The sequence below is a fragment of the Colletotrichum godetiae genome (genome assembly GCF_030913485.1).
Source record: "Colletotrichum godetiae strain CBS 193.32 chromosome Unknown BDP55scaffold_13, whole genome shotgun sequence".
Lineage (NCBI taxonomy): Eukaryota > Fungi > Ascomycota > Sordariomycetes > Glomerellales > Glomerellaceae > Colletotrichum > Colletotrichum godetiae.
The window spans coordinates 650,368-675,493 of record NW_026851261.1 but is presented as its reverse complement, the minus strand read 5'-3'; the positions used below and the strand labels follow the sequence as shown (position 1 = coordinate 675,493).

At 54.5% G+C, this 25,126-nt stretch overlaps 9 protein-coding genes across 9 annotated transcripts; 4 read left to right on the top strand and 5 right to left on the bottom strand.

Moving 5' to 3' along the window:
- Window positions 1-114: 114 nt before the first annotated feature.
- On the top strand, window positions 115-953 carry BDP55DRAFT_692598 (transporter sec22; the record flags this gene model as incomplete). Its single annotated transcript, XM_060577137.1, has 3 exons — window positions 115-148; window positions 229-373; window positions 485-953. 3 exons carry the CDS (start codon window positions 115-117, stop codon window positions 951-953), a joined length of 648 nt encoding a protein of 215 aa, XP_060431752.1.
- Window positions 954-1,409: 456 nt separating this feature from the next.
- BDP55DRAFT_76287 (uncharacterized protein) lies at window positions 1,410-3,036 on the bottom strand. The gene is made up of 3 exons (XM_060580895.1): window positions 2,502-3,036; window positions 1,737-2,302; window positions 1,410-1,682 (listed from the first exon to the last, which is right to left on the bottom strand). The coding sequence occupies exons 1-3, from the start codon at window positions 2,716-2,718 to the stop codon at window positions 1,509-1,511; spliced, it is 957 nt and encodes a 318-aa protein (XP_060431751.1). The 5' UTR covers window positions 2,719-3,036; the 3' UTR covers window positions 1,410-1,508.
- Window positions 3,037-5,014: 1,978 nt separating this feature from the next.
- Window positions 5,015-7,648, bottom strand: BDP55DRAFT_713859 (cleft lip and palate transmembrane protein 1). Its single transcript, XM_060578251.1, has 3 exons — window positions 7,264-7,648; window positions 6,414-7,194; window positions 5,015-6,364 (listed from the first exon to the last, which is right to left on the bottom strand). Exons 1-3 carry the CDS (start codon window positions 7,321-7,323, stop codon window positions 5,220-5,222), a joined length of 1,986 nt encoding a protein of 661 aa, XP_060431750.1. The 5' UTR covers window positions 7,324-7,648; the 3' UTR covers window positions 5,015-5,219.
- A 1,985-nt stretch (window positions 7,649-9,633) lies between these two features.
- BDP55DRAFT_630172 (uncharacterized protein) lies at window positions 9,634-10,637 on the top strand (the record flags this gene model as incomplete). Its single annotated transcript, XM_060572119.1, has 2 exons — window positions 9,634-9,886; window positions 10,096-10,637. 2 exons carry the CDS (start codon window positions 9,634-9,636, stop codon window positions 10,635-10,637), a joined length of 795 nt encoding a protein of 264 aa, XP_060431749.1.
- Window positions 10,638-11,342: 705 nt separating this feature from the next.
- On the bottom strand, window positions 11,343-12,368 carry BDP55DRAFT_692606 (proteasome A-type and B-type; the record flags this gene model as incomplete). The annotated part of the gene is made up of 3 exons (XM_060577140.1): window positions 11,343-11,987; window positions 12,114-12,225; window positions 12,331-12,368. 3 exons carry the CDS (start codon window positions 12,366-12,368, stop codon window positions 11,343-11,345), a joined length of 795 nt encoding a protein of 264 aa, XP_060431748.1.
- A 520-nt stretch (window positions 12,369-12,888) lies between these two features.
- BDP55DRAFT_658462 (vacuolar protein sorting 55) lies at window positions 12,889-13,978 on the top strand. The gene is made up of 2 exons (XM_060574482.1): window positions 12,889-13,394; window positions 13,475-13,978. Exons 1-2 carry the CDS (start codon window positions 13,139-13,141, stop codon window positions 13,606-13,608), a joined length of 390 nt encoding a protein of 129 aa, XP_060431747.1. The 5' UTR covers window positions 12,889-13,138; the 3' UTR covers window positions 13,609-13,978.
- Window positions 13,979-16,873, bottom strand: BDP55DRAFT_658461 (aminodeoxychorismate synthase). The gene has a single exon (XM_060574481.1). It carries the CDS (start codon window positions 16,714-16,716, stop codon window positions 14,212-14,214), a length of 2,505 nt encoding a protein of 834 aa, XP_060431746.1. The 5' UTR covers window positions 16,717-16,873; the 3' UTR covers window positions 13,979-14,211.
- A 146-nt stretch (window positions 16,874-17,019) lies between these two features.
- On the bottom strand, window positions 17,020-21,931 carry BDP55DRAFT_702956 (TRAPP II complex). The gene is made up of 2 exons (XM_060577947.1): window positions 21,426-21,931; window positions 17,020-21,365 (listed from the first exon to the last, which is right to left on the bottom strand). The coding sequence occupies exons 1-2, from the start codon at window positions 21,589-21,591 to the stop codon at window positions 17,206-17,208; spliced, it is 4,326 nt and encodes a 1,441-aa protein (XP_060431745.1). The 5' UTR covers window positions 21,592-21,931; the 3' UTR covers window positions 17,020-17,205.
- A 524-nt stretch (window positions 21,932-22,455) lies between these two features.
- On the top strand, window positions 22,456-25,063 carry BDP55DRAFT_548707 (mannosyl oligosaccharide glucosidase; the record flags this gene model as incomplete). Its single annotated transcript, XM_060568867.1, has 3 exons — window positions 22,456-22,717; window positions 22,773-24,739; window positions 24,803-25,063. 3 exons carry the CDS (start codon window positions 22,456-22,458, stop codon window positions 25,061-25,063), a joined length of 2,490 nt encoding a protein of 829 aa, XP_060431744.1.
- Between the last annotated feature and the right edge of the window lie 63 nt (window positions 25,064-25,126).

Here is a 25,126-nt window from a genome sequence, read left to right as displayed (position 1 = left end):
GAGGACACGTCGATACAACCCAACCGTCGATAGCTCCCTTCCTATACCGCACCTCTTGACCTACGAGCGACGACAACCGGTTTCCTTCACAATCACAAACCCAACACAGACACGATGATCCGCTCAACCCAAATAGCGAGGCTCGACGGTACGCGCACTCCTCTTACTTGAGCCATGTAACCCGTTCAAGGAGGACAACTCGACTAACACCCAGCTCTCCCACCTTAGGCCTCATGCTCTGCGCATCCGTCGACGACGAGCAACAAGAAGCAGCCCTCTCCGAAGTCAAGTCGCAAATCAAACAAGTCCTGCGCAAGCTCACCCGCAACTCGGAACCCCAAGCCAGCATCGAAAGCGGCGCCTACAACCTCAAGTCCGTCTACTCTTCCACTCCCCCCCTAAAATCCCCATCGAGCTCAGAAGACGTCGAGACAGAGGAAATGAGAACCCAGCATCTTGCTAACCTTCTGCCTTCTCGCAACAGCTACCTAATGGACTCAGACATAACCTTCATCTGCATAACAGACAAATCCTACCCCCGCAAACTAGCCTTCACCTACCTCTCCGACCTCGCCCGCGAATTCACAACAACCTACCCCGTCTCCCAGCTCCACTCCCCTTCCCTCCGCCCCTACGCCTTCATGGAATTCGACACCTTTATCAACCGCACAAAGTCGACCTACTCGGACTCCCGCGCCTCCCAGAACCTCGACAAGCTCAACGACGAGCTGCGCGACGTCACCAAAGTCATGACCAAGAACATTGAGGACCTCCTCTACCGCGGCGACTCCCTCGACCGCATGGGCGAGCTCAGCTCCCGCCTGCGCGACGATAGCAAAAAGTACAGGCGCGCCGCTGTCAGGATTAACTGGGAGCTGCTGCTGAAGCAGTACGGTCCCCTTGGTGCGCTGGGGTTCATTGTCATTGTCTTCTTTTGGTGGCGTTTCTTTTGAAGAAAAAAGGGGGTTTTATGGCATTGTTTTGGTTTTTCTTTTGGCGGTGCGAACGAGAGGACAAGTGACGGTTTGTTCCCTTAAGTGGTTGTTTGACCCTTTGGCCTGAGAAAGGCAAAGGTTTCTACGACAATGTTGGGCGTTTTATTGGCGACTGTGTATGTATCTCTCTCAATTCATGTACATCAATCAAATTCACGGCACGGACTTCTCAGGCGGGTGCAGGGGAAGATGGAGAGGGGCAACAAAACAAGCATTGGTTTTTGAAGTCTTTGAATGTGGAATATGATCCAGCACTACCGAACTGTGGTATCTCTGTTGCTGCATGAGTCTATCCAGACTGGTGATGAGGGCCATCCCCAACACTTCCTGAAGTAGCCTTCTGCCATCGAATAATAGTAAATGATAATTCCATGAGTCGTAGGTGCGGATCTCCGCCCTCTTTGGAAGCCCCCAACGCCTCGCCTATGTCAGGACCACACACTTTGAATATATGTACACGAACGAATCGCCGTTTCTACGCCACCAATAGACATCGTTGTCGAATTAATAATGTCACATCACCAAGCAGTCCTTGGCTGCCTTGGGCAAGGGGACAGCGGGTATTGACGCCGCTGTGTGTTGCCACTCTAGGTGCTCTTGGAAGGCCTGGAGATCTTCGAAGCCGGATTCATCCTGGGCATTCCGCATCTCATCGTCGCTGTCACCGCCTGCCTCGGTATACGGCGCCTCGTCGCAAAAAGGACATAGTAGCCGGGCTACCCAGTCCCCCTGATACGGCGCCATATGATTCGCTATCGCCAGAGGCGCAAATATTACCGTCTTCTCCTCTCTTCGTTTGTCGGCGGTAAACCCAGTCGCCTGCCAGTGCGGCATCCCGGTCGTTGGCGAAATGGGCGGTACCGGGCGCGTGCTGGATTCCTCGGCTGTGCGTAATGATGGCATGCTCTCCAGGTCTTCCCATACGAGATGACCGTCGCAAAAGTCGCAAACGAAGGCAATGCCTCCGTCGCCAAATCGCTCAAACTTGCCACTTGTGTTGCATGCTACCACCTCTTCCACGTGTCGTCTATGGTGCTCCTCCTCTGAAGTAGCAGGCCGATTCTGCCATTCACGCTGTTTTCTGTGAACGAGAAAGGCACCCAGGCATCTTGCTGACGCCTCTTGCTCTGCCGCAAATATCCTCCTAGCTGCTCGGCATTGTGCGCGGTGTAGTTCGCGGCGCAGTTGCGTCGTCTCTCGTGCCCATACTGGGTTGATCGGTCCGCCTGTCTTTGTCCAATCTTTGAAGTTCTCGATATGATGCTCGACCTTGGACTGTAAAGCTCGCAGTTCGGCGATCGACGGAGCTTGAAGACCAACAGTTAGCAAGGGTTCAGGGCCAGTTGTGCGTAACGTGAGCTAGCACGAAGCGAAATTTGACGGGGAGCAGGCTGGCAATCACAGAGGCCTCCCTCTCTCCGCTGTAACGCAGGGCTCTATAGTCCATCAAGCTCCCAAGCCAGCGCAGGGCAAGCAAAATCAGTGTAAGTGCGCTCGTAGACTCACGTTTGCGGTCGTTCATGTAATAGCGCTGTCCGTTGACAAGGACAGAAAGCTCCTGGAAGTCCTTCTTGGCGTCGTTGAGGGTATCCTCCAGCAGGCGCAATTGCTCGTGCTCGTCAGGTCCCCATTGGCGCTTATCGGCGAACTGTAAGATACGCAGGCCATCACTGACAAGTGTCGCAATGGCAGCCAGAAGGGACCCGACGGTAGGGCTGCTCATGATTCGGCGAGCCCTCCGATTCCCTCGAAAGCTTCCTTTTCGAGGGAGTCGTTGGGGAATCAAAAGAGTGTTTGGCGGCGACGCTTGACAATGGGATCGAGGGGTAGTCGGAATTTGGCGGTGCCGTGCGGCGCGCGCCCCAATGATAAATGGGCGTTGGAGCGCCCCCTTTAGGCCCTTTGGGGGGTAAAATATCCCGACTGGGGGATCAGGGGACTGGAGCTGGAGGGTCGTGGATGACGGACGGCGGGCGCGGGCACGCGGGCGGCACGGCCACACCGTCCGAACAGGTTTTGTAGCTTACGTTTCCCGTAGAGTAGGCTCTTGGCTCCCTCCCCTTGGAGCGAACGGGGTGCCGGGGACGACCCTATTTGGGATGACGAGAGACGTCAGGTACGCGTTGTGGAACTCCACTGTCCACTGCGTACGAGGCAGCGTGGACCTCGAATCCCCGTCGATTGAACCGAAGGTCCGGAGCTCTGCTTGGCGGGTGCGTTCGCTGTAGTCCGACGACCTTTGGGTGTGGCTTGTGTGCCTGTGTGCCTGTGCTTGTGCTCTCTGAAGCGTGCTAGGCGGACTTCAAAGTAAATTTCTCAAAGTGGTTGCTGGGGGACCCTATGCGGCCGTCCGTATGTCATGACCGGAGCGGACGCATGGGACGAACTTGGAGTGATGGACGGGGGAACCCGGGCATGTGACAAACGGAGGGACCGAGAGGCTCAAACGGAGGTTAAAGAGAGGAGAAGTAAAACATGCGATGGTAACGGGGAAAACGTCGAAGGGCAACGTGGTGAAAGACGGGAAGTGTTGGCAGGAATGCGGAAAGAAAGTTTAGGGAAAAGAAAAGGTATGAGACAGAGAGACGCAAAAGTCAGAGAGAGAAAAAGAGACTGGGGAGTTTGAGAAAGATTGCGTTCGGTTGTTATTTTTCCCTGGTTGGTCCTGGTGTGTGTTTGGTTAACTACTCCGTACGCTGGCTGGGCGAAGGAAGGAACGGACTGGACCCAATCCTCCTAACTTCTAAGGTAATTATGCGGCTGTCAAAGACGGAGGGGAAGTAGAGGAAACTTTAGGTTTTGAGGGTGCCTCTGAGAGTGGATGTCTAGGTCAGCCATGACTGCTTTGGGCAACTTTTAACTCTTCGTATTGTCGATGACATTTGGAAGGCCCCAACTGGGGAGGGTCCTAGACTCCTAGGGGGCACTTCTTCTTTCCTTCCCGAGTCCCGTCACCTTTCCATGAAACTAAAACCACCGAAAACCGCGTTCATCTTTCGAAATACACACACTCTGGCTTCAACTTGTCTCCATCCCATTCAAACACTGCATTGCGTGGACACGATCCGATCAACCGAGTTAAAGGAGAGGCCAAGAGCTATTTGCTCTGCAGCTCAGGAACGACGGCAATCACTGTGAACTATTTTCGGTATACAGATCCCGCAATTCTCCACCTTTTGACGAAAGACCGACACTAAAAGGTCTCCATGCCACATGGTCCATAACCTGGGTAAATGGTAGGGGATGAGCTACGGGTACTACGTAGGTGCCTAGGTATCTTATGTGCTGACCTTACCTTAACGTGCGCAATTACGGCCTGGCTACCTTACGAAGAGCCTAGTATATAAGGTGAGGCACATCAAGTGAAGAGGAACATTAGCAAGCAGAACGTGGAGCTGGCACCATCCTAGCCCCAAAACACCACCGTTGGAGATGGGCCTGGCGTCATCCCCCCCCCTTCCAGGCCTTCCAGGTTTCCCCAATGGGACTCTCTGATAGGCGCGGTGACATACGAGCTTGTCTCTGCCCTACCAGGCACGGGGCTCCGACAGCTGCGAACCCCCGCCAAGCGACTCTTTTGCTGGGGCCCCTGTTTGGTTCGGGGGGAGTTTACCTTACAAAGTAGTCTGTCGCGTCTCTCTACGGCATCTTTAGCCGCGAAGCGACCTTCAGAAGAGTTTCCGTGCCGCGAAGGGGGGAGCAATTCTACTACCTACCCGTGGGCCGTGGACCTTACAAAGCCAAATCACCGATCTGTCCGGTGGGATATTACACCAATGTACGGATACAGAGTAGGTATTATTTGTTGGAGCTTTTCTGCCCAGATTTTCACTCGCCTTGGATTGTCCGGTCTCCCTGCACACAGACATGCGGAGCCCCCTTTTTCAGCTGAACATTTTGGGTATTGCTTTTCCTCAACACTTTCTTAGTCGTCTCGTCCTTCGTCCAAGCGTGCAGCTGGTAGTTTGATATGCTTCTGCATATGAGATGCACCATGCGCGAGATATGTGAATTACGATGAGACTGGACTTGATCACATTTCTGGACTAATGTCCTCGATTAACTATGTGAGGCGGCTACAATATGCCCCATCTATGCTAGCCATCACGCAGTCTCAGAGTCCAGGGCACATAGTTGCCAAGTCTCCAATGTGATAATTGTACCCAGGCCTCTGGTGTACACGATCTTGGCCACACTCTCTTCCTCTGCCGTGTAGCATTTTCCTTACTTTCTCTTCTTTGCCTTGCCGGTGTCGGCACCTGTGGCCTTACCCGCCACTTGCTTCACCTTCTCAATAGTGGGGTCGCTCTCAAGCAGCTCCTTAGCCTTGGCCTTGGCCGCATCGTCCTCCTCTTCATCCTCGCCACCCTGGCCAAACTCGTTAACACGAGTGTAGTCGATTCTGTATGCCCAGCGTTGGTAGATGTAGATGAAGAAGATGATATCGTCGCGGAAAGTAGACAGACGGTGAAGGAAGGGCATCTTGATGGTGAATGCGAAAAGGTCGTCGATGAAGGTGTTGAGGAACTTGTAGATCATGGCCTTGCCGGGCATGTGGGCAACGCTCTTGAGTCGGTAGTTGATGTAAAGTGAAGGGACCATCATGAGGAAGCCGTAAGCATATACCGACCCGACAAGTGTGGCGATGATGTACGAGTACCAAGACTTGTGCGTCTCGTAGACCAATGAGTAGATGGCGTAGCCGATGAGCAGAGGCACACCAGCCATGTACATGTACTTGAAGGCAATCTCGTCGTACTCCTTGGTCTTTTCCTCCGTCTCGCTAAGCTTATGCTTGTCCTCCACGACGATTTTGAATGGTAGCAATGAGCCTGGTGGAGCAGCCTTGATTGCAACGTTGACAATGGTGGTGATCTTCCACAGCTCAATAACGATGCCGATACCCTGACCACCCAGAATCATCCAGCTGGTGTTTTGCGAATTGTCGATAAGGTAAAGCAGGATAACGGACTGCATGAACACATTCGCCAGAATGGAGCGGACAGAGATTCCAACGTTGTCCTTCTTCTTGCGGTAGTGCGCAATGTCGGAACCAAAAGCGAGCGTTTCCAGAATCATGTGCGCAATACTGACAATGATGGTAATGCCGAGGAGAATCGGGTTCGTGTCACCAAAGATTTCCTTGACCATCTCAATCTCGGAGCCGTCACCGCCACCGGGGAGCGATCCACCGTAAGCAGCCTGACGTGCTGACTCCTTGGCACTGGCCTCAATCGCAGCCAGGGTGTTGAATTGCCATGAACGCATGTTGTTCAAGTCAATATGCAGAGGAACAGATGTGACTGTGTCATTGAGCAGGATCATTTGACTCTTGAGTTGCCAAAAGGTGTTGACAAATAGAATAGGGTCTGTTATTGATCAGTTATGCCCATGAAAATGAATCAAGATGCAACTTACAATACCAAGAATGCTTCCCGGAGCCATCTCTGGCACCAGTCGGTTCGACTTGGAGGAATTGGCGAATCGCGGGATGGGTCTGGCGGTAGTCGAGCACTCCGGTGTTAGGAATGATGGAGAAGCTGGCATTCGGGTGGTAGTAACTGGCAATGATGGGACCGGTCTCCTGTTCCTCGGCCACTTCTTCTACGTCCTCCTCGGCCTTGCCCTCCAGAAGGGACCTGGTCTTGAACTCTTTCTTCTTGGGAATGTACTGGGTGAGAGGGAATGCAAAGTAGTAGGCGGAGGCTGGGTCGTAGGTCTCCACATGAGGATCGGGCTGGCTACCGGGCAGTGAAACATAGAAGTGGCCCCAAAGAGTGCCATTGTTCTGTACAGAGGGCGGCACCTCGATGGTCGTATCAATAGAGCGCTTTTCGCTATAGTTGCCAATCTTGAATTTCTCTTCCTTCAGAACAACTTTTTCCGGGGGCGTCTGGGCCAGAGGGATCGGAACAAAGGTATCGGAAAGAGTGACGATCACATCAATGTAGCTATCCATGGGCCATATCGGTGCCAGCTTGGTCGGGATCTGGCTCCAGGTTGCACCCTCGTCCAATTCCTTGGGGCGGAGCAGGTATGGCGGAATGTCCTCGGTATTCGCGGGCACGTTGACAACATTGCCGTCGGCATCTTTGACCTGGGTACCGGATTGAGTCTTGGAGAACACGTTATTCATGAGCAAGTTCATGCCGAAGTACATGGAAGCTCCAAGTGCTAGCTTTTGCGTCAAGCTTATGCCCTACAATTATGTTACATTAGCGGGAGGCCTCTTGGCGCAATTCGCGTGGGCGATGGGCAAAGTACTCACGCCTTGCTCCTGCTGCTGGGCAGCAGGGCGAGCACCAGCTGCTGCTGCGGGTTGTGACATCTTGTACAATGCGCGACAATGTCTCTAGAGAAGTGTATTGAAGATCGCGAAGTTGCGGAGGACAGATCGCGTGCTCGTGGGAAGTGATGCGGGGACGTCACACGGCGGACTCGGCTACCGATGGCGTATGGCAGCTCGGTTACTGATAGTCGCAAAAGGTAGCAACCCTTCAAGTACGATGGCAGGCGAAACCGTGTCTTTCTCCGGCGCAGATACCGAGGATGCCAGCAATATCGGGTGCTGGAGCAAGTGAAGTCGGAAAGTCTTCACGGAGATTGGAGATTGGCTTGGCCCCGGAAAGCAATGGATCGCAAAAGTCGAGCACTGGACCCTGGAGGCTGGGTGGCGGGCGGGACAAATTGCGTGCTGTTCGGGCGAATCAACGGCCGAGGCGCCGCCACGATCCCAGCAGAATGGCGCGGAAGGCTTGGGGGGAAAACAGGGGCCCTAGACGCTGAGGGGGAGCAAATGGCTGCTGGAAATGCAGTTTCGATGCTGGATGCACCTGCCAAAGAGGCATGGAACCTCTGTAGGTAGCGTACCTACTCCCATCCGCCAGGTCCTTGCCCCATCATGTCCTATTTGTGTCCTTGCTTGATTGGGAAACAAGAGACGGCTGGGTTCCATTGCCAACCTGAGAGATCTTTCGTACATCGTGTCGTCCATCATCTTGACAAGTAACGTATACCCGACGTACACGTACAAGTCAAGAGCCAGCCCAATCGACGTCGAACACGGCCTCCCGTGGCACATTCCGTCCATTCGTCAGCGGCACATCGTACACGCGGGTCTCCGTCGTTTGTCACACCTGGCATACGCGACACGCTCTTGAGGCTTGAACCGAGAGACATCATTCCCATTGTCTCTCTACCTTGGTCTCTGTGTCTCGTACATTTTCGGTTCTTCGTCGCCTCTGAGGACACTGCAGTTTCCTGACCAGACTACCTGGCACGATTCCCATCTAGAGGTTGACATTCTCATCATGCTTATGAAACAGTACCTATTCAAAAGTTGCGGCTCTTGAGTGTCGATCGATGCCTCGGGCATTTCTGGTCTCCCATCTTCAGCTCAGAATGGATATCCTGGCGGGACGGCCCTAGCCAAGCCCAGCTTTAGAGTCATCGAGGTTGAATTACGCACTACATTGGACTCGGACCTCGCCTCCGACATGTCACCTGGACACTTCACTTGTGCGGGCCAGTCGCAGCGTAACAAGTTGACAAAGCAAACTCGCAGGCGAACTAGGGTACCCCCAAAACCCATCAGGTCCCGGGAACGGTTGAACCAGTCGAGTTCAACAGAGTCGACAAAAAGTGTATCAGACTTCTACAAAGGTACCTCCATCATAGGGTACATGTGCTACTGCTAGTCCCAGGTCCCGGATCCGTCATCAGGTTCCCCCGTCACCGTCCCAAGTCCACGTCCATGTCAACCACCGTCACCCGACCCCGTTCCTTGTCTCTGGTTTAGCAACGAGCGAAGGGGGAAGGGGGCTCTCTGAGTCTGGAGTCTGCTTTGCTTTTCTCCCCCCCAGCTGGAATACTACGCATCGACTAAAGCGTACACTACTGTACCGGCACTGGAGCCACGGATCCCCGAGCGAACCCTTTGAAGCCATTGATTGTCCCAGCTATTGCGCTAAACCCAGAGCTTCGGCCCGTCGCCATGCGCCGTGGCGGTAACTGACATCTCGTTGTCTCATTCCCATCTGTGCTTCCTCTCACCTCGTCCAATCTTTCTTTTCTTTTTCTTTCTTATTGCCCTTCAGGTGGTTGCTAGGATAATTGATACACCAACTCGCCAACAACACATTTGTCCACTTGCCCTGAGCCCATCCCAACCAACAAGACAAACTTGCATCCCTTTTTGGACCTCGAAAGTAACGTATATAACAGGCCTCTTTTTCACCGCCATCTGTCTGTTCCCCCGACTTCCAGTTTCTCTCTTGAGCTCTTCTTCTCTGATCTTTTTGTGGACTTGGACTCTTCTTCAAAAGCCCAAACCTCGAGAAAATACCGCAGAAAAAGGCGGCGTCCTCCGGGTACTTTCTCACCGTTGTGACTCTTTTCTCTTGGCCGGAACGGAACCTCACACTATCTTTCTCCACAAATCCTCCGTCATCTTCACCTCCAACAACTGCGCCTCTTAGTGTTAAGACTGAGTACCATCTCACGCGTAAGCTACCTCCTCCAGCAGTTTCTCCCTTCTTCAACGAAAAACCAACCTTGAAGTCCAATATCTAGTTTATTTGGAAATCCCTCTCATTGGAAGAATTTCTTTTCATCACAAACCAAGCAAGCGACAAACATCATGCAGTCCGGCGGCCCTTCTCCCTTGCCATCATTCCCGGCATCCCGGGATGGCACGCCCAACGGCAACGGCACCAACACCAACGGAACTACCACGAATGGTAACACCAACGGCACCAACGGTACCACGAATGGCGTGCAAAAGAGGACCAAGATCTGTGTCTACTGCGGCGCCTCTCCCGGTTTCAAGCCTCAGCACATGGAAGCCGCTCGTGCGTTGGCAAGGATCATGGCGGAGAACAACATTGACCTCGGTGAGTCACTGTTCTCTCACTTCTCATCTCATACAAGTCTCTTTTTCGACACCCCGTCTTCATCCACGGAACTGGGCAACGATAGAGTCTCAGTCACTAAATCAATGACAACATGTGGCGCAACCCTTCTCAGACAAGATGGAACATGGGAGACAAAAATCTCAAGCATAAGTGTCTCTAGTTCATGGTGAAACTAACAAACATCTCAGTCTACGGTGGTGGAACCGTCGGCCTGATGGGTGAAGTGGCAAAGACCCTCGTTTCCCTCGCCGGTCCGGACTCGGTCCACGGCATCATCCCTGAGGCCCTCGTTAAGTACGAGCGTGACGGCACCTATGGAACCGTCAACAAGGACAACATGTACGTCCCCGACGAGACCGTCTACGGCCGCACCACCGTCGTCAAGGACATGCACACCCGCAAGCAGATGATGGCCAAGGAGGTCTTCGCCGGTGGCCCCGGTAGCGGCTTCGTCGCCCTGCCCGGCGGCTACGGCACCATCGAGGAGGTCCTCGAGACGGCCACCTGGAACCAGCTGGGTATTCACGACAAGGGCATCTGCCTCCTCAACATCAACGGCTTCTACGATGGCATCCTCGAGTGGGTGAACAAGAGCGTCGAGGAGGGCTTCATCAAGGCTGCCAACGCCGATATCCTCGTCACCGCCACCACCCCCGAGGGCGCCATCACAGCGCTTAGGGATTACCAGGTCTCTGCGGCCACCTTCAAGCTCGACTGGACCAACTCCTAGATCCAGAGATTACCCAAGCGAATGTCTTTCTCGGGGGAAAGGGATACCTCATGTGCAGGAGAATCAAGGACGGGGAGACAAATGCGACGATCGGCGTGTGTGCAATATAAAAGCGGATGCGTATCGGAGTCTTGGCGCCCTTTCGTGTTTCCCAATTTCTCTATGTTCAGGCTCGGTAGGTAGTCGGGTTGGATAAAAAGACGCGAAGCGAGGAAAGTGAGTTCTTTCCCTCGATTTCGATCGCTGGTGACACACGGGATAAGACAATCAATCAAGGAAAGGGGTAGGAATAGGGGATCGGTCGGCTATCTATCATGTCACATCGGTGTTGGTTGCACATACTGTAGTTTGATAGACCTTCATGAGTTACACAACCCAACAAAGCAAACCTGCATCTTCAGGCACCTGTCTCAGATTCTGGGTGACGAGTGAGCACATAGATTGCATGTCTTCTTCTCGTCTCTTGAATCATCGGATGCAGCTCATTTTTGGGCTGTCGAATCTCCTTTTTGCAGTGTATTGGTACAAGTCTAAACGGGCCGGTCCCGTGCGTTCAGGTAAGGTGAGTCTCCTTCCCATAGCCGAGCCCAGTCAGCCAAACCCTGGGTAGGTAGGTTATTTGGTGACGATCCGGCATAGCCCAACGCAACGCAGCGTAGAATTCCATCCGCGCCTACTTTCCTCAGTTTGCCATTCCCGCTGCGCTTAGCCGTCAACCTCCATACCCTCACCGCCCTCTTCGCCGCCGCCCTGGCCCTCGCTGGCGGCGACGCTGTCGAGCCACTCCTTGACGTCCTGGCCGTCGTACAGCTTAAAAGGCTGGACCGTCTTGACGCCATCCTTCTCGGTGTAGCCGACGACACCAACACTGGTGTTCTCGACCGTCAACTCGCGGTCCTGGACCAAACTCTCCTTGAGGGCCTTGAGGCCGTGTTGCACGAGCTCCTCGCGGGAGCACGTCTCAAAGGCGTCGATGTTGCGCTCGAGGTAGGTACGGGCCATCTGGCTGCGGGCGCCGATGGCGAAGGCGACCATCTCCTCCGTCATACCGCTGGGCTGGAACTCAAAGAGGTGAGGACCGCGCTCGTCGACGCCGGCAACGAGGAGGCCGACGCCGTAGGGCCGCTTGCCGTAAACCTGGGTGTTGATCTGGGCCTTTTCGCCAATCATGTCGACGAGGGTGCGGAGGGGCATTGAGCGGCCGTACGTCATGCGGTGGCCGAGACACTGCTGCTTCATGAAGTTGGAGAGGACGCGGGCGTCCGAGGTGAGGCCTGCGATGGCGATGCCGGAGTGCTCATCGACGGTGAAGATCTTCTTTTGGTACGAGGACAGCTCCTCGGCGTTGCGCTATCGGGGAAAGAATGGCATGTTAGCTTCGTGCGCTTCGTGGTAAAGGTCCGCGAGTATCAATTGATAGAGAACGGTTCAGAGAAAGGCAAGATGGAGTATTCCAGGTCTTGGTAAACGTCGTACCTTGATTGCTACTAGAACGGCGTGTGTTTTGCTGGCAATGCCCACTACCACGGAACCCTGCTTCACTGCTTCGGCTGCATACTCGATCTGGAATATCCGGCCTTGCGGCGAGCTGTAAGGCAGTGTAAATTAGCTTTCCATCTCTATGCTGGTCTTATTTACGACGAAACCGGGGAGGTTGGAAGGGAAGGCTGAGGAAGCGGGCCAAACAGCTTACAATGTCACCGAGTCGTTGTCGTAGTTGTTTCTGAACATGGCGGGCGTGAGGGGTAATTCGTAGCTTCGTCAGGCGGTTCGATTGTTTCCGGGAGCAGGAGGAACTTCGAGTATTCGTGGAGCGGTTCGGGGGTGGGTTGAGAGGGACGGGAGGGAGAGAAGTGATCGCGGGGTGGTTGTTGGGCGAGCAGGTCGGTGATGGGAGAGCGAGAGAGCTTGGTGGATAATAAAGCGTCCCGCACGCCAGGCCCAGCTCAAGGCAGATCGAGCTTTCGTAGCACTCTCTCAGCCTGGAGCCAGGTGCCAGGGTGCAAGGTGCTCCGTGCATCCCTCGCTGAGGTACGGAGTAGTGTACGTACATTTTCCAGGCCTATTACCTATGTACTCCGTTCCTGACCTCACCCACAGCCGGGGTCTTTCCGGGTGGAGACCTGCCCCTACCACTCGCGGGTTGTCATTGGAGGCTGCCCGGCTGCTGGAACAAGGTTGCGCCGTGCGCTGACGACGGCCTTCGTGCGTCTGGCCCAGGACCCGCCATCGCATCGCAGCTCAGCCTGCCAGCCTAGCCGCGAACTACTACACGACTGACACGACCGACTCATCCTCCACCACCAACGAAGCTTCCCCACGACCATTCAAAAGACGGCCTAATTACAAGAGACAATCGCCGCTCGAATTCTTCAACCGATCTTCCAGCAAACACCCAAGGGATCGATTTGCAGCCCCGGCGGGGCCGTTCATACCCAGCTCCGATTTCGATACCCGTCCGAAACAAGTACACCACAGCCCACCTTCCAACAACAGCCAAGATGCCGACCGCCGGCCTCAAGACCATCATCGCCCTCTCCTTCGTCCTCGCCGTCGGATTCCTCCTCGTCATTCTCTCCTGCGCCCTCTGGAAGGTCTACTACCCGCTCCTCGTCGTCGCCACCTACGTGCTGGCCCCGATCCCCAACTGGGTCTGTTCGCGATGCACCAACCCTGATGACTTTGGCGAGGGTTCCGGCTCTGCCGTACTGGATCTCGGCCGTTTCTGCACCGGCTTCATGGTGGTTATGGGAATTGGTAAGCTGCTATCTACCTGTGGCTTGTTTGTCTTTGTTCATTGGGAGGATTGCGTTGCTGACCGTGCTCTTTTACCGTAGCCCTGCCCGTCGTTCTCGCCCACTCCGATCTCATCCAGGTTGAAGCCATGGTCATGTCGATAATCGGCGGTCTCCTCATTTACGGAACCATCATCAGCTTCGGCATGTTCTTTCAGGAGGAGCAGGATTTCTGACTAGGATCGGGAGCAGCGACTCAGGACACCTGATACAGCTATGAATAGGCGAAGGAGAAGTAGTGTCACCAGCAGCAGCAGCAGTGACGAGAAGGGGGGCATACGCATTTCAACGAAATTGGCGGCAGACATGTATAGTACGACGAGCCGAGGTCGGAAACCATCGTGGCGCTCGGGTTCGGGAATCCGGCAAAGTGGGACTTGGATCGGGGTGCGCTTTTACTTGGAGGCTTCATATGTATATCCAGCATCATTCCGTCAGGCGGGCGTTTCCTCTTTTTTTTCTCGCTTTTGTTATGCAACGACAACCCCATCTAATTCCCCAATGACCAACTGCGGAAGCTGATATCGCGAAACATGGATTATTTTAATGATGATCTTGTTTTTCTACTTTCTTTCGTGTGGATGATCCGGGTCGTCTAAAAGTTGAGTCTAATACCCGTGAAGGTCCAGAGTCTAATATCCCAGATACGTTGAGGTATCAACCAAACACCCTCTACCATGAATAGCCCCCTTCATGACAAAATAAACGCCAATAAGCCAATTCCAATGGAAAAACAGTCCCTCCTTCCTCCCAGTCAGTCTCCCGATCCTGAAACCCGCTCATGCTTCCGCAAAGACGCCCAAAGGCCCCGCCAACTTGGTAAACATTTCCTCCCTCTCACCCTCAGCAGTGCTCAGGATGGTTACGGCACCACCGGCTCCGATGTGCCATACCTCTCTCGGTTCCATCTCACCTTCCTCCGGCGGCGCAGCTTCATCGTCCCATTTGAACATGGTCCGGATCGTGACGCTCCAGTCTCCCTTGCCGGTGACGTCCATGTACCCCACCACGCCAGAGTACAGACTCCTCTCCCTATGCTCCTCAATCTCCTGCAGCAGCTCACAGCTCCGCTTCTTCGGGGCCCCTGTCATACTGCCCGGCGGGAGACTAGCCGCAAGGACATCGAGCCCCGTATGTTGGCGATCGGCACTCGAGGACTTTGGCTTCGGCAGCTGTCCGTTGACAATGGTAATCATCTGGAACACGGTCGCGTACTCCTCCACCTTCATCAGATGCGGCACCATAACATTCCCCGAGCCACAGACGCCGTGCAGGTCGTGCCGGACGAGATCCACAATCATGAGGTTCTCAGCCTCCTCCTTGGGCACGTGCAGGATCGCCTCGGCCTGCGCGAGCGTGGCGACCTGGTTCGACTTGCGGACGGTGCCCTTCATCGGCCGCATGGAGCAGAAGCCGTCGGCATCGTACTCGAGAAAGCGCTCCGGGGAGCTGCTGATGAGAGTCGCGCCGCCGAGGCGGAGAAAGGAGCCAAAGGGGGCGGGCTGGCGAGCTCTGAGCGTCTTGTAGAGCCGCCATGGCGCGACGTGTGCGGATTTGTTTTGTGCGGGTGAGTGTCCGTCGGCGAGGCCGTTGTGGTCTCTTGTTGGGCGTCCTGGTAGAGTGATGGTTGTCTGGTCCGTCAAGCATAGCTCATAGGACTCCCCGGCCGCGATGAAGTCTTGGCAGCGAGAGACCTTGGCTTCGTACTCTTCAGCGGCAGGGACTCGGATGATGGGCCTCGTGACTACAGTCGAAGCATCCGAACCGTTGATGGCGGCCTTGCCTGGCGATTGCCAGAAGGGGGACGTCTGTAAAGATGCCACTACGGAGTCGATCCAGAAGTCGCCGTTGAGCTTGCGCTTCTGGAGGTGCTGGATGTGTAACAGGCCCTTGACGTGATCGACCACAATACTCTTCGTGACCCAAGCGAAGCACAAGTCAGGTCTCTGATGCCCTCTGTTGGCAGTCACCGTGACGTCGATCCCCTTGAGTCCCATCTCATAGGTAAGATAGCCCATGAAGCCACCTCGGAACGGCGTCTGAAGCTCCCCTGACGCCGGGATGCGTCGCTTCTCAAGGAAGCCGGAGAGGATATGCCAAATATTCTTTCGCAATCCGAATGGAACAGTCTCCACGAGGTCGACGGGCAGTCCCTGGATTGAAGGGATACGAGCCGTGGCAAAGTCGTCTCCAACGTGGTGCTCGATCCGCAGACATTCCTCCACATCCAGTGCAATGATGCTAAACCGGCCCCGAACGTCCGCAGCGCCCGTCGCCATGTTGCTCGAGTTGGACGAATCCAAAATAATGTGCTCCGTCCTGCCGCTCTTTAGTATTTCCACAATATCCGGCACCTTGACGTTCGCCGGAAGGCTGATGGTCTTGTATCTGTACTCGCAGTCGAGTCCGACAGTCGCCAGGGGCGTGGGCATCTCCGTCCACTCGAGGACCGGCGCGTTCCTTCGCTGAGCCGCAGCACGGTTCTCGCAGAGGAGACTCGGCTTCACGGCATTCCTTGCCAGGAACCGCTGTCCGCTCAACACGGTCCTGTTCGCCCTTTGATTCCACGCCATGGCTTCGCGGAGCCAGTTGCTGATGACCGCATGGCCTGCCGGCTGGGTGCAGACGGACTCTGGGTGGTACTGGAGGCCCCAAAACGGTTTGCTTTGGTGCTTGACCGCCATCAGGATTCTTTCGCGGCCGCTGTCCCTCTCCTCATCCACCCACGCCAGAGGCAACAGCTCAGGAGCCGTCTTTTGAGCACGCCAACGGCACTCTGCCCAAGCGGAATCTGAGATAGAATCTTGTCCGATGTCGGCACATAGGCTGTGATAAAGGGTCGCCTTGAACTCGGAGACACCATTGAAGATGCCCTCGGCGCACGTCGCATCAGGTTTCTCATGCTGAATGGTGCGAACCATACCATGCAACCCGCGTTGAAGCCTCCTCACCTTGCCGCCCGAGCTAAGAATGAGGCTCTGGAACCCGAGACAAATGCCAAGAACCGGCAGAATATGCTCATCTTGCAATCTCCAAATACATCTCATGAGCCCAACGTCCGTCTCATTCTCGGGGGAGCCAGGCCCAGGTCCGCAGACTACTGCATGGTACCGTAATAATTCCTGATGAAAATCAACCGAGAACGTCGGCGACTGTTGGTCTAGCAAGGGCGTGTCAATTGGTAAGACATGAACATCGGCGTCAAGCAGCGTTGTGAGAAGGGATACGATATTGTTCGTAAAGGAGTCGTAAGCATCGAGAAACAGGATCTGAGGTCGCGTCATCCTTGGTTATTAGTGAGATCCCGGATTTCCTTTGGACGACGACGACAGCGACAACCTCGATGCAACGCTCGCAAAACGGGAATGGCTTGACCAAAGCTTGTACGGCGGAAACGACCTGACTCTTTGGGTTGGTAAAAAAGGCCCGCTGTCGGCTAGCACCGGAAGCCGCTCCCTGAGAAATTTTGGTGGCGACAGCAGAAACGAGAAGGCGGTCAGACCCACGCATTAATCGCCCGAGAGCCCTTTGTCCGGGACACAGGGATGAGCTTAATTCGATCGCCGGGCTGATCGAGTCATCCCTGGGTTGGATTGCACTTGAATCCGTCACAGCTACTTTAGGTAAGTAAGTAGTGGCTTGAGTCGTCTATGAAGAAGTCAATTATCTACTTAACAAAGGCCGCTGCGATCGCCAACTCCACCCTTGGGGTGTGAATCACTTCTTCTACACGTCCGCCATCGTACAATTCGTCATGCAAATGGCTCAAATCGCTAATCCTGGTCCACCACCTTGATGATGCAGGGTTGCCTTGAGTGCCATATGCGCCTTTCCTTCGCACCGATGATCGCGTTGAGCATCGTCTGAGTGTCCGATCGCTGTCGGCTCTCCTGTGTCTCTTCCTTCTCCTTCTTTTCCTTTGGCTCTTCCCAGATTTGATACTCCTCAACGGAAGCCCCTATTTCAAACTCCCCTCGACAGAGTGCCATGGCTTGTATCTCCACTTCCGTACTCGCCTTAGCCGCCAACAGCGGAAGTGCCTGCTGCAGAGTACCGTTCCAGGCAAATTTCCGCGTGAAATCCAGCGCCACGTTCAGCGGACGATGGCACAAGGCTGGCATCAGTCTCAACATCGGATAGACTGGCTTGGCCGACCGATTTGTGATACCAACCTTGACTTGGACAAAGTTGTCGACGAGTATCGTCTCTTTGGCCTTTTCGCCTAGAGCCTGGCCCGGGTCCTGAACCGATATCTCGATACCGACATCATCAATCCTGAGAGCGTCCATCATCCTAGGTGAAAGCCTGATAGTTCGCAGGTCTATGTAACCGCTTCGCTTTGGGCCAGATACGGTCTTCCATCTAGCTGTAAGCGTCTCGAGGATTCTCTCCCTCATCCAGAATGCTTCACGATTCGAGCGTTCCATGTCGGGCGTAATCTTGCTTGTGCTGACGACAAATTGCCGCTGTCTTGATGGGTTTAGTGCCGGGATCGACGCGTGAGGGTCCTCAAGATATATGCGCCGTAGAGGCACGATGACGCGACTGGTATTCCCTGGGAGAACGTGCTCCTCAATCACAATGCCGTCCTCTCCGTCCATTTCGACCTCCATATTGTTCGGCCAGGCGTTGCGCAGATCCATAGACAAAAGGCAGTATTCTTCTGCCAATGTTGACGGATCAACCTTCGACTCCAGGTTCGTCAGGCTGAGAAGCGGCTTAGGTACGGGTCCGCTGAGAGGCAAGATGTCCAGTCGCGTGAGCTCGACGCTTGCATTCACAGTCACCGTCAACTGCAGCGAGACCTGTCGCGTATGGAATTTGTCCATCACCTCCTCAGGAGGCACCCCGAGATGGGCATAGTCGATCTGGATGGCAGCGTTCGTCAACCCAGGCTTGCCAAGGATTTCGAAATCAAATGTGGCAGTGCCTCCTGGAGCAATGTATCGCTTCTCTGGTTCCTTCTTATTCAGCCTTCGAAGACCTTGGCGCCTCATAAGAATGTACTCGTATTCGTACAACTCGGCTGGCGTGGCATCTCTGTTGTTGATGCCTGCTTGCAACGGTCCTTGTGTGGAATCCTGGAAAGAGAAAAGCATAAAGTCTACCGGGGTTGTTCGAGAGAGGTTCTGCAGGGTGACGGAGAAGACCTGTCTCTCGCCTTCGAGCACCATGACGGAAGACTGGGGCAGTGTCGTCGACTTGACAATGACAATGGGCTGTTTGGGGATGACGTTCAACGCAACGCTCTCCACCTTCAGCAGCTGACCAACAAGTGCCTCCGAGGCGAGGGTGGTCTCCAATGCTTGAAGTCCGGTAGCCTTGACCTTGACATCTGCTTGCGGCGTCCATGGCTGTTTGAAGATAGGGAATCGTCTCTCGCGGCAGCCACGGACACGGATGATTGCGCCTGTTACCTTCAAGGCACCAGGTCCTTTTGGTGTTCCCGAGACTTTGAGAATCTGCGTTCGGTACGGGCCAATAATGGTGCTCTCGAAGTTTGATTCGAATTCTGCACCGCTAGTATCCAAGCGAAGGCTTTCGACATCGACTTCGATGTCGTACGGGTTCTGAAGAGTTACTCTAAAGGTTGCGGGTTCGTTCGCAACGAGAAGATGATCTGCAGCTTTATCGGGCTGCTTAAGGAATGGGTTGTATATAAAGGGATTGACGTCTTGAGAAGTTCTTGCGGTTACTGCTCCAGGAAGTGTACTTTTTGCATGCGGAACCGGGATTCTAGTAATCGGCAGTGGTTCCAAAGCGACACCACGGACGAAGAATTCATCCCAATACTCCGCCGCGAGCTGGTTGAGGCCTAGTCTTTTCGCGAGATTTGACGTCTTTGAAATATTTGTGGCCAACCGTGTCTGTTCGTCGCGAGCAATAACCGGTGACGCATCTTCTTTGCGGGGACCAGGAGCAACTCCTGAGCCAGCTGTGCGGAGTAGATCACCAGAAAACTTCAATACACCATTGAAGTCAGGCAATGCCTCGGAAAAGTTGATGCATGCTCTCAGTATGTTCAACTTGACACTGGTGAACCCAAAGAATCTCGCAGCTGCCTGTCCCCGAATTCTATCGATGACAGCAGCGTCCGAGTCCTCCGTTGAGATAGCATCATCTGCTGGTTGTTTCTTCATGTCGAAACCGACAACACCGTACGACTTGCACAAAAGGGCCAGGAATGCCTCGATGCCCTGTTCAACGTCGCCTTCGCCTAGCTCAAGTGCTACCGCGCTATTGCTGTGTCCGTTGGCAGCATTCAGAGCTACCAGGCCAGCCGCAGGGTGTATACCCATGTCTGCAGCCCCACGAGTGCGTGCCTCAACCAGTCCGCTGATTAGAACGGAAACGAGTTCTCTAGTGACCATGGCTTTCTTGCGATGATGGCCGAGAGGCCCAAGAACAGACGCGATTCCTGCTAGAATGGAAACCCTATCTGCGATGGTGAGGAGCTCCGACGAAGAGGCAGGAAACGCGCGGAAGAGAAATGTAACGATGGATTGTCGGCTCGGGACGACGGTCAACCGGGGTGAGGTTGTCAGAGGGGTCGAGGGCAGCTTGCCAAAGATGATGGTCTCGTAGGCACGCTCTCCAAGCTTTCCGTCAGCGAGGTGCAAAGCAGACAAGATCTTGGAGAATCGAATAGTCGTCTCCGCCAAAGGTAAAGGAGGCAGATGCTCAGCGGATATCCGGGAGTACAGCCCGGCGATACGGTCCAAAAGGTCTGGCAGTATAATCTGAAGGTTTCGAATATGCTTAGGCTGGCCTGCATCAGTCGGGGTTGCAGCTTCTAGGGCAGCATACGTCGCGGCCGTAGATTTGTCTTGTGGGGGCAAGCAAATAGAAGGGACCTGAAAGTCGACCTTGACCCATCCTAGAAGCAGCAGACAAAGAGTAATCAACTCCAGTGCCTTGCCATGCCATATGTGGTCGTTGATGGACCTCGCTACTGTTGCGCCGTCTATAAGTTCTTTCAGAGCATCGGTCCACCGACCTGCTTGCAAATATAAAGAGCCCATGAGGATCGTCACTCTGCCCTTCCCTTTCGCTCTGAAGCGATCGTTTAGACCACCGGGGCCGAATCCTTGCACCGATACTCGATCTGAACTTTCTGACCTGAAGTGGTCTCCGGCACCTGGCCTTGAATTTCGGTCAGGAGTCGAAGAGCCACTGCTCATGCCGGAAGCCAAGTCATCGAAAGTGGTAGGAGGGTTCGATAACCCACTTTTCACAGGAGTCGATGGTCTAGCTGGTGTTGAGTTGCTCGAGGATGTAGCCGAGTTGTGTTTCATAGGCGCAACTGGCATAGACATGCGATTCATGTGCCGATCCGGAATACCACTGGTCGAGCTTGATCTCTGAGGGCCTGGAGTAAACTGAGATGCCCTTTTGTTTGCCGAGCCGAAGTCGTCTGCGCCCCATGAAGCGCCGTTTGTTTGCCTGGTTGACTGTGACTGTCCGGGAGACTCGATAAAGGACCAGGCCTCAAATGACTTGGCTAGGCTTGTCATTTCCGCCAGGAGCTGCGAGGTGATGTCGCACATGATAGTTTTCATGGTTGTCCGCTTGCACTCGTCCGGCGGTGGTATAGCGATGAGTCCCTCAGGCAAAGGCACCGGGTTCTCTTTCGAAAGCGCATGGTCAAAAATCAGCACTTGGTGAACCAGCGCCTTTCCGAATCGGTCTCTCAAGTCCTCCAACTCCTGATACAGCGTTCGGATATTTTGTTCGGCAACGGTGGGCGCATTGCCAGATTGTCTCTTGTTAAAGGCGACTCGGTTGAGCTCGTCTCCGTCTGCGATTGCAATGACCGCAAGGGGTTCGCGGTAGAAGTCGAACGGCGATAATGCGAGATGCGAAGGTGGGGGTACGTGGGTTATAAGTTCGTAGAATACGGCGCCATCAGGGAAGGCCAAAGGCGAAAACATATCTACAAATTGCCGGTTAGTGCGAGCGTTCTCGAAGCAAGGCAGGGAACGGGGTGACATGCTTCTGTTCGGCCGCCCATCAGGGCTGACATCCCGCAAGGAGACGGCATGTTCAGGTCGCAGGCGCTCAATGAAGGACGAGAAACGATCACTTCTGATTTGACCCAGGGGTAGAATCAATGCCTTCACCCTCGCGGGAGCGATGGGTAACAGCGAGTCCAAGCTCATCCTAGCATATGTTTCTCCCGTCCAGCATCTTCAACTCAAATAATGTTGCGTGCGAGCTATGTGGCCATATCGCGATGGTCTCGTGCGTTTGGCGGCACACCAGGGGTACACGGAAGTGCGCGAAGCTCGACAGGTGGCTTCTAGAGGTGGTCGTCGAGCTGGTTTAGTGATTTCTATGTCGTGCGCGTTTTCGTGATTAAGCGCAAAGCTGGCTGCAGGACGATGGGAGCTACTTGATGCAGGTGAACAGTGGAAAGGAGCATACAGAGAGAGGTCAGAGTGGATGGGGAGGGAATTGGCATGCAGCCACCGGCAGCAATTGACGGTGTGCGATTTGACCGGGGGGGGGGGGGGGGGGGCTTTCAGTGGAGGAATTCAAGTCGGCGCAACATTCCCCAAAGGCCCCAGTGGACCTAGTGCATTGGTGAGGTCGGGTGGGAAAGCGCTGGTGAAGTTTCAGGGATCGTAGCAGCTATCGACAACGGGGTTGACGCTAAAACACCCGCCGCCACACGTAAGCTGGCCCAAGCTTGACATGCTCCGGGGGATTGATTGGCTCGTTTAGCAGTCGACGTCAACCAAGCTGTCAAAGCCACACTTCACTTCAGCCTCAATCCGAGCTCCATCCTGGGCAGCTTGCGAGTCGTCCAACGTGTTCACTCCAGTAGGTCGGTCAAAGGTACCTAGATACCTCTTTTCCATCTAACACCCCGACTTCACTCACGATCCTATTTCACACTTGAACTTGCTCACAAATTCGCACAAACACACGGCTTGACGATTTCACAGAGCTGTTGTGTGAGTGTCAATTTATTCCTCTCAGAGCTCCGATGAGCGCTGAATGATCACTCACACACCGCAAAGATGGCTCGCATAACGCAGTTGGCTGTCTTCCTTACGTTTTCCCTCTTCAATATCTTTGGGGCACAGCTAGCCCTTGCGGCAGAAGATGGTCCAGGCTCGGCTTCCATCTTGACCTCCGAGGTCGGTCGCCTTAACAACGAAAGCTTGTTCTGGGGTCCCTATAAGTCGAACCTGTACTTTGGCGTCCGCAACAGGTCTCCCAAGAGTCTGTGGACTGGATTGATGTGGTCCAGAGTTGATAACTATCAAGACGTTCAGCAAGGTATGTTGCATAGCGCCATCTTTAGATATGTATATGTAAAGACTGACAAGTTTAGGTTTCCGCTACACATGCGAACAGCATGAAGGCCTCCATGGCTATGGATGGGACGAGTATGATGCTCGAAAGGGAGGCATCCAGTCCATCCACGACGAAGGCAATCAGATTGACATCACCACCTCGTTTGTCAAGGTTCCCGGTGGAGCCAACGGCGGTAGCTGGGCTGCAAGAATCAAGGGCGTTCCGAGAGCGGGCGCACCCGATGATCTGAAGACCATGATCCACTACTACATTGCCGAGGACAACAGCGAAGCAGAGGTTGCATATTCTGGCGAGAACGACCCTGCCGGCTTTGACGGCGATGTCACTTTTCAAGGTTCTTCTCAGGAGCTCGGCAAGTACAAGCTGGTCATCACCAAGGGAAAGGGCAAGCACCCTTCCAGCAGCCACGATTTGTCCGACAAGAGACACCCGGACCGCACGACGGTACGGTCTCTGACTGTTCCCGAGGAGCATCAGTGGCAGGGCAAGGGCGTTGTTTTCAACCTCATCCAGGAGAGTGTCAAGTTTGTTCAGGAGAACTACGAGATGACCGAGCCGCCTCCGGCATATCTCACTTACCAGATCGAGAACAAGCCCGGTGAAGGTAACACGCACGTTGTCCAAAAGATGTTTGAGGGAACCTTCGAATTCGACGTCATCTTCTCGTCTGCCTCTGCTGGCCCGGAGCTCACAAGTGCCGATGTCACGCGTGAGATCAAGTCGGTCACCGAATTCTTTGGAGAGCGTTTCTCTTCCGTCTTCAGCCTGAAGGCTCCGTTCACTGCCGACAAGTACAAGAAGTTCGCCAAGAGCATGTTCTCCAACCTGCTTGGCGGCATCGGCTACTTCCATGGTTCACAGCTGATCGATCGCTCGTACGCCCCCGAGTACGACGAGGAGAACGAAGGCTTCTGGGAGGAGACCGCTGCTGCCCGCGCACGCAAGCAGCAGGAGTTGGAAGGCCCCTACGAGCTCTTCACGGCTGTTCCCTCTCGTCCCTTCTTCCCTCGAGGATTCCTCTGGGACGAGGGTTACCACCTTATCCCCATCGCCGACTGGGACATTGATCTGACCTTGGAGATCGTCAAGAGCTGGTTCAACACCATGGACGAAGACGGATGGATTCCTCGTGAACAGATTCTCGGTCTCGAAGCTCGGAGCAAGGTACCTGAGGAGTTCCAGGTTCAGTACCCGCACTACGCCAACCCTCCCACACTTTTCCTCATCATCGAAGGCTTCATGGAGAAGCTGCGCAAGACCAATGGCAGCCAGCCCGCCGAAAAGGAGCATCTTGGCCCCCAGGCTTCCCTGCAGACTGCCCACCTAGACAATGTCGAGCTCGGAGAGGAGTTCCTCCGAAGGCTGTACCCGTTCGTTCGCCAGCAGTACGACTGGTTCCGCAAGACTCAGCGAGGAGACTTGAAGACCTACGATCGCGACGCGTTCTCGAACAAGGAGGGCTACAGATGGCGCGGCCGCACTGAGACTCACGTTCTCACCAGCGGTCTCGATGACTACCCTCGTCCCCAGCCCCCTCACCCCGGCGAACTCCACGTCGACCTTATGTCCTGGGTTGGATTGATGACCAAGTCGCTGATGAACATTGCCGACGCTCTTGGCATGGCGGAGCAGGTTGACGAGTTCAAGACGACCCTCAACGCCATCCGTCGTAATCTGAACGACCTCCACTGGTCCGAGAAGGAGGGCTGCTACTGCGATGCCACGATTGATGCCTACGAAGAAAACACCCTCGTCTGCCACAAGGGCTACATCTCGCTGTTCCCCTTCTTGGTCGGCCTTCTCGAAGTCGATGACCCCAAGTTGGGCAAGCTCCTCGACCTTCTCGGCGACGAGGAACATCTCTTCAGTCCTCACGGTCTGAGAAGTCTGAGCAAGCAAGATGAGTTCTACGGCACAGCTGAGAACTACTGGAGAAGCCCCGTGTGGATGCCAATCAACTACATGGCCGTCTCCCAGCTGAGAGTAAGTCACCTCCACATTCGCCTCCTTTGGGAGCCCCCCCGATCACTGACTAGCATGTTACAGAATGTCGCCTCTCAAGATGGCCCTTACAAGGAAAAGGCCGCGGACCTTTTTACCCGCCTCCGCAAGAACCTCGTCGACACCGTCTACAACAGCTGGGAGAATACGGGCTTCGCCTGGGAGCAGTACAACCCGGAGACGGGCGAGGGCCAGCGCACCCAGCACTTCACCGGCTGGACGAGCTTGGTCGTCAAGCTCATGGCCATGGAGGAGCCCAGTAAGGCCGCCAGTGGCGGCAGCGGCCACGTCAGAGACGAGTTGTAAATCACGTACCCTTTTCTGTTCATCACACGGAACACGCGCATCTAGGAGAGGCATGCATGTACG

Bases quoted from the DNA above. Each gene is read 5' to 3' on its own strand.
- BDP55DRAFT_713859 (XM_060578251.1), bottom strand. From the start codon at position 7,323: ATGTCACAACCCGCAGCAGCAGCTGGTGCTCGCCCTGCTGCCCAGCAG. The intron at 7,195-7,263 runs GTGAGTACTTTG...ACATAATTGTAG, and splicing joins CCCAGCAGCAGGAGCAAGGC to GGCATAAGCTTGACGCAAAA. The intron at 6,365-6,413 runs GTAAGTTGCATC...GATCAATAACAG, and splicing joins CGGGAAGCATTCTTGGTATT to ACCCTATTCTATTTGTCAAC.
- BDP55DRAFT_658462 (XM_060574482.1), top strand. From the start codon at position 13,139: ATGCCGACCGCCGGCCTCAAGACCATCATCGCCCTCTCCTTCGTCCTC. The intron at 13,395-13,474 runs GTAAGCTGCTAT...CTTTTACCGTAG, and splicing joins CATGGTGGTTATGGGAATTG to CCCTGCCCGTCGTTCTCGCC.
- BDP55DRAFT_76287 (XM_060580895.1), bottom strand. From the start codon at position 2,718: ATGAGCAGCCCTACCGTCGGGTCCCTTCTGGCTGCCATTGCGACACTT. The intron at 2,303-2,501 runs GTGAGTCTACGA...TTGGTCTTCAAG, and splicing joins TTACATGAACGACCGCAAAC to CTCCGTCGATCGCCGAACTG. The intron at 1,683-1,736 runs GCGCCGTATCAG...TTTTGCGACGAG, and splicing joins TGGCGATAGCGAATCATATG to GCGCCGTATACCGAGGCAGG.
- BDP55DRAFT_702956 (XM_060577947.1), bottom strand. From the start codon at position 21,591: ATGAGCTTGGACTCGCTGTTACCCATCGCTCCCGCGAGGGTGAAGGCA. The intron at 21,366-21,425 runs GCATGTCACCCC...GGCAATTTGTAG, and splicing joins TGATGGGCGGCCGAACAGAA to ATATGTTTTCGCCTTTGGCC.
- BDP55DRAFT_658461 (XM_060574481.1), bottom strand. From the start codon at position 16,716: ATGACGCGACCTCAGATCCTGTTTCTCGATGCTTACGACTCCTTTACG.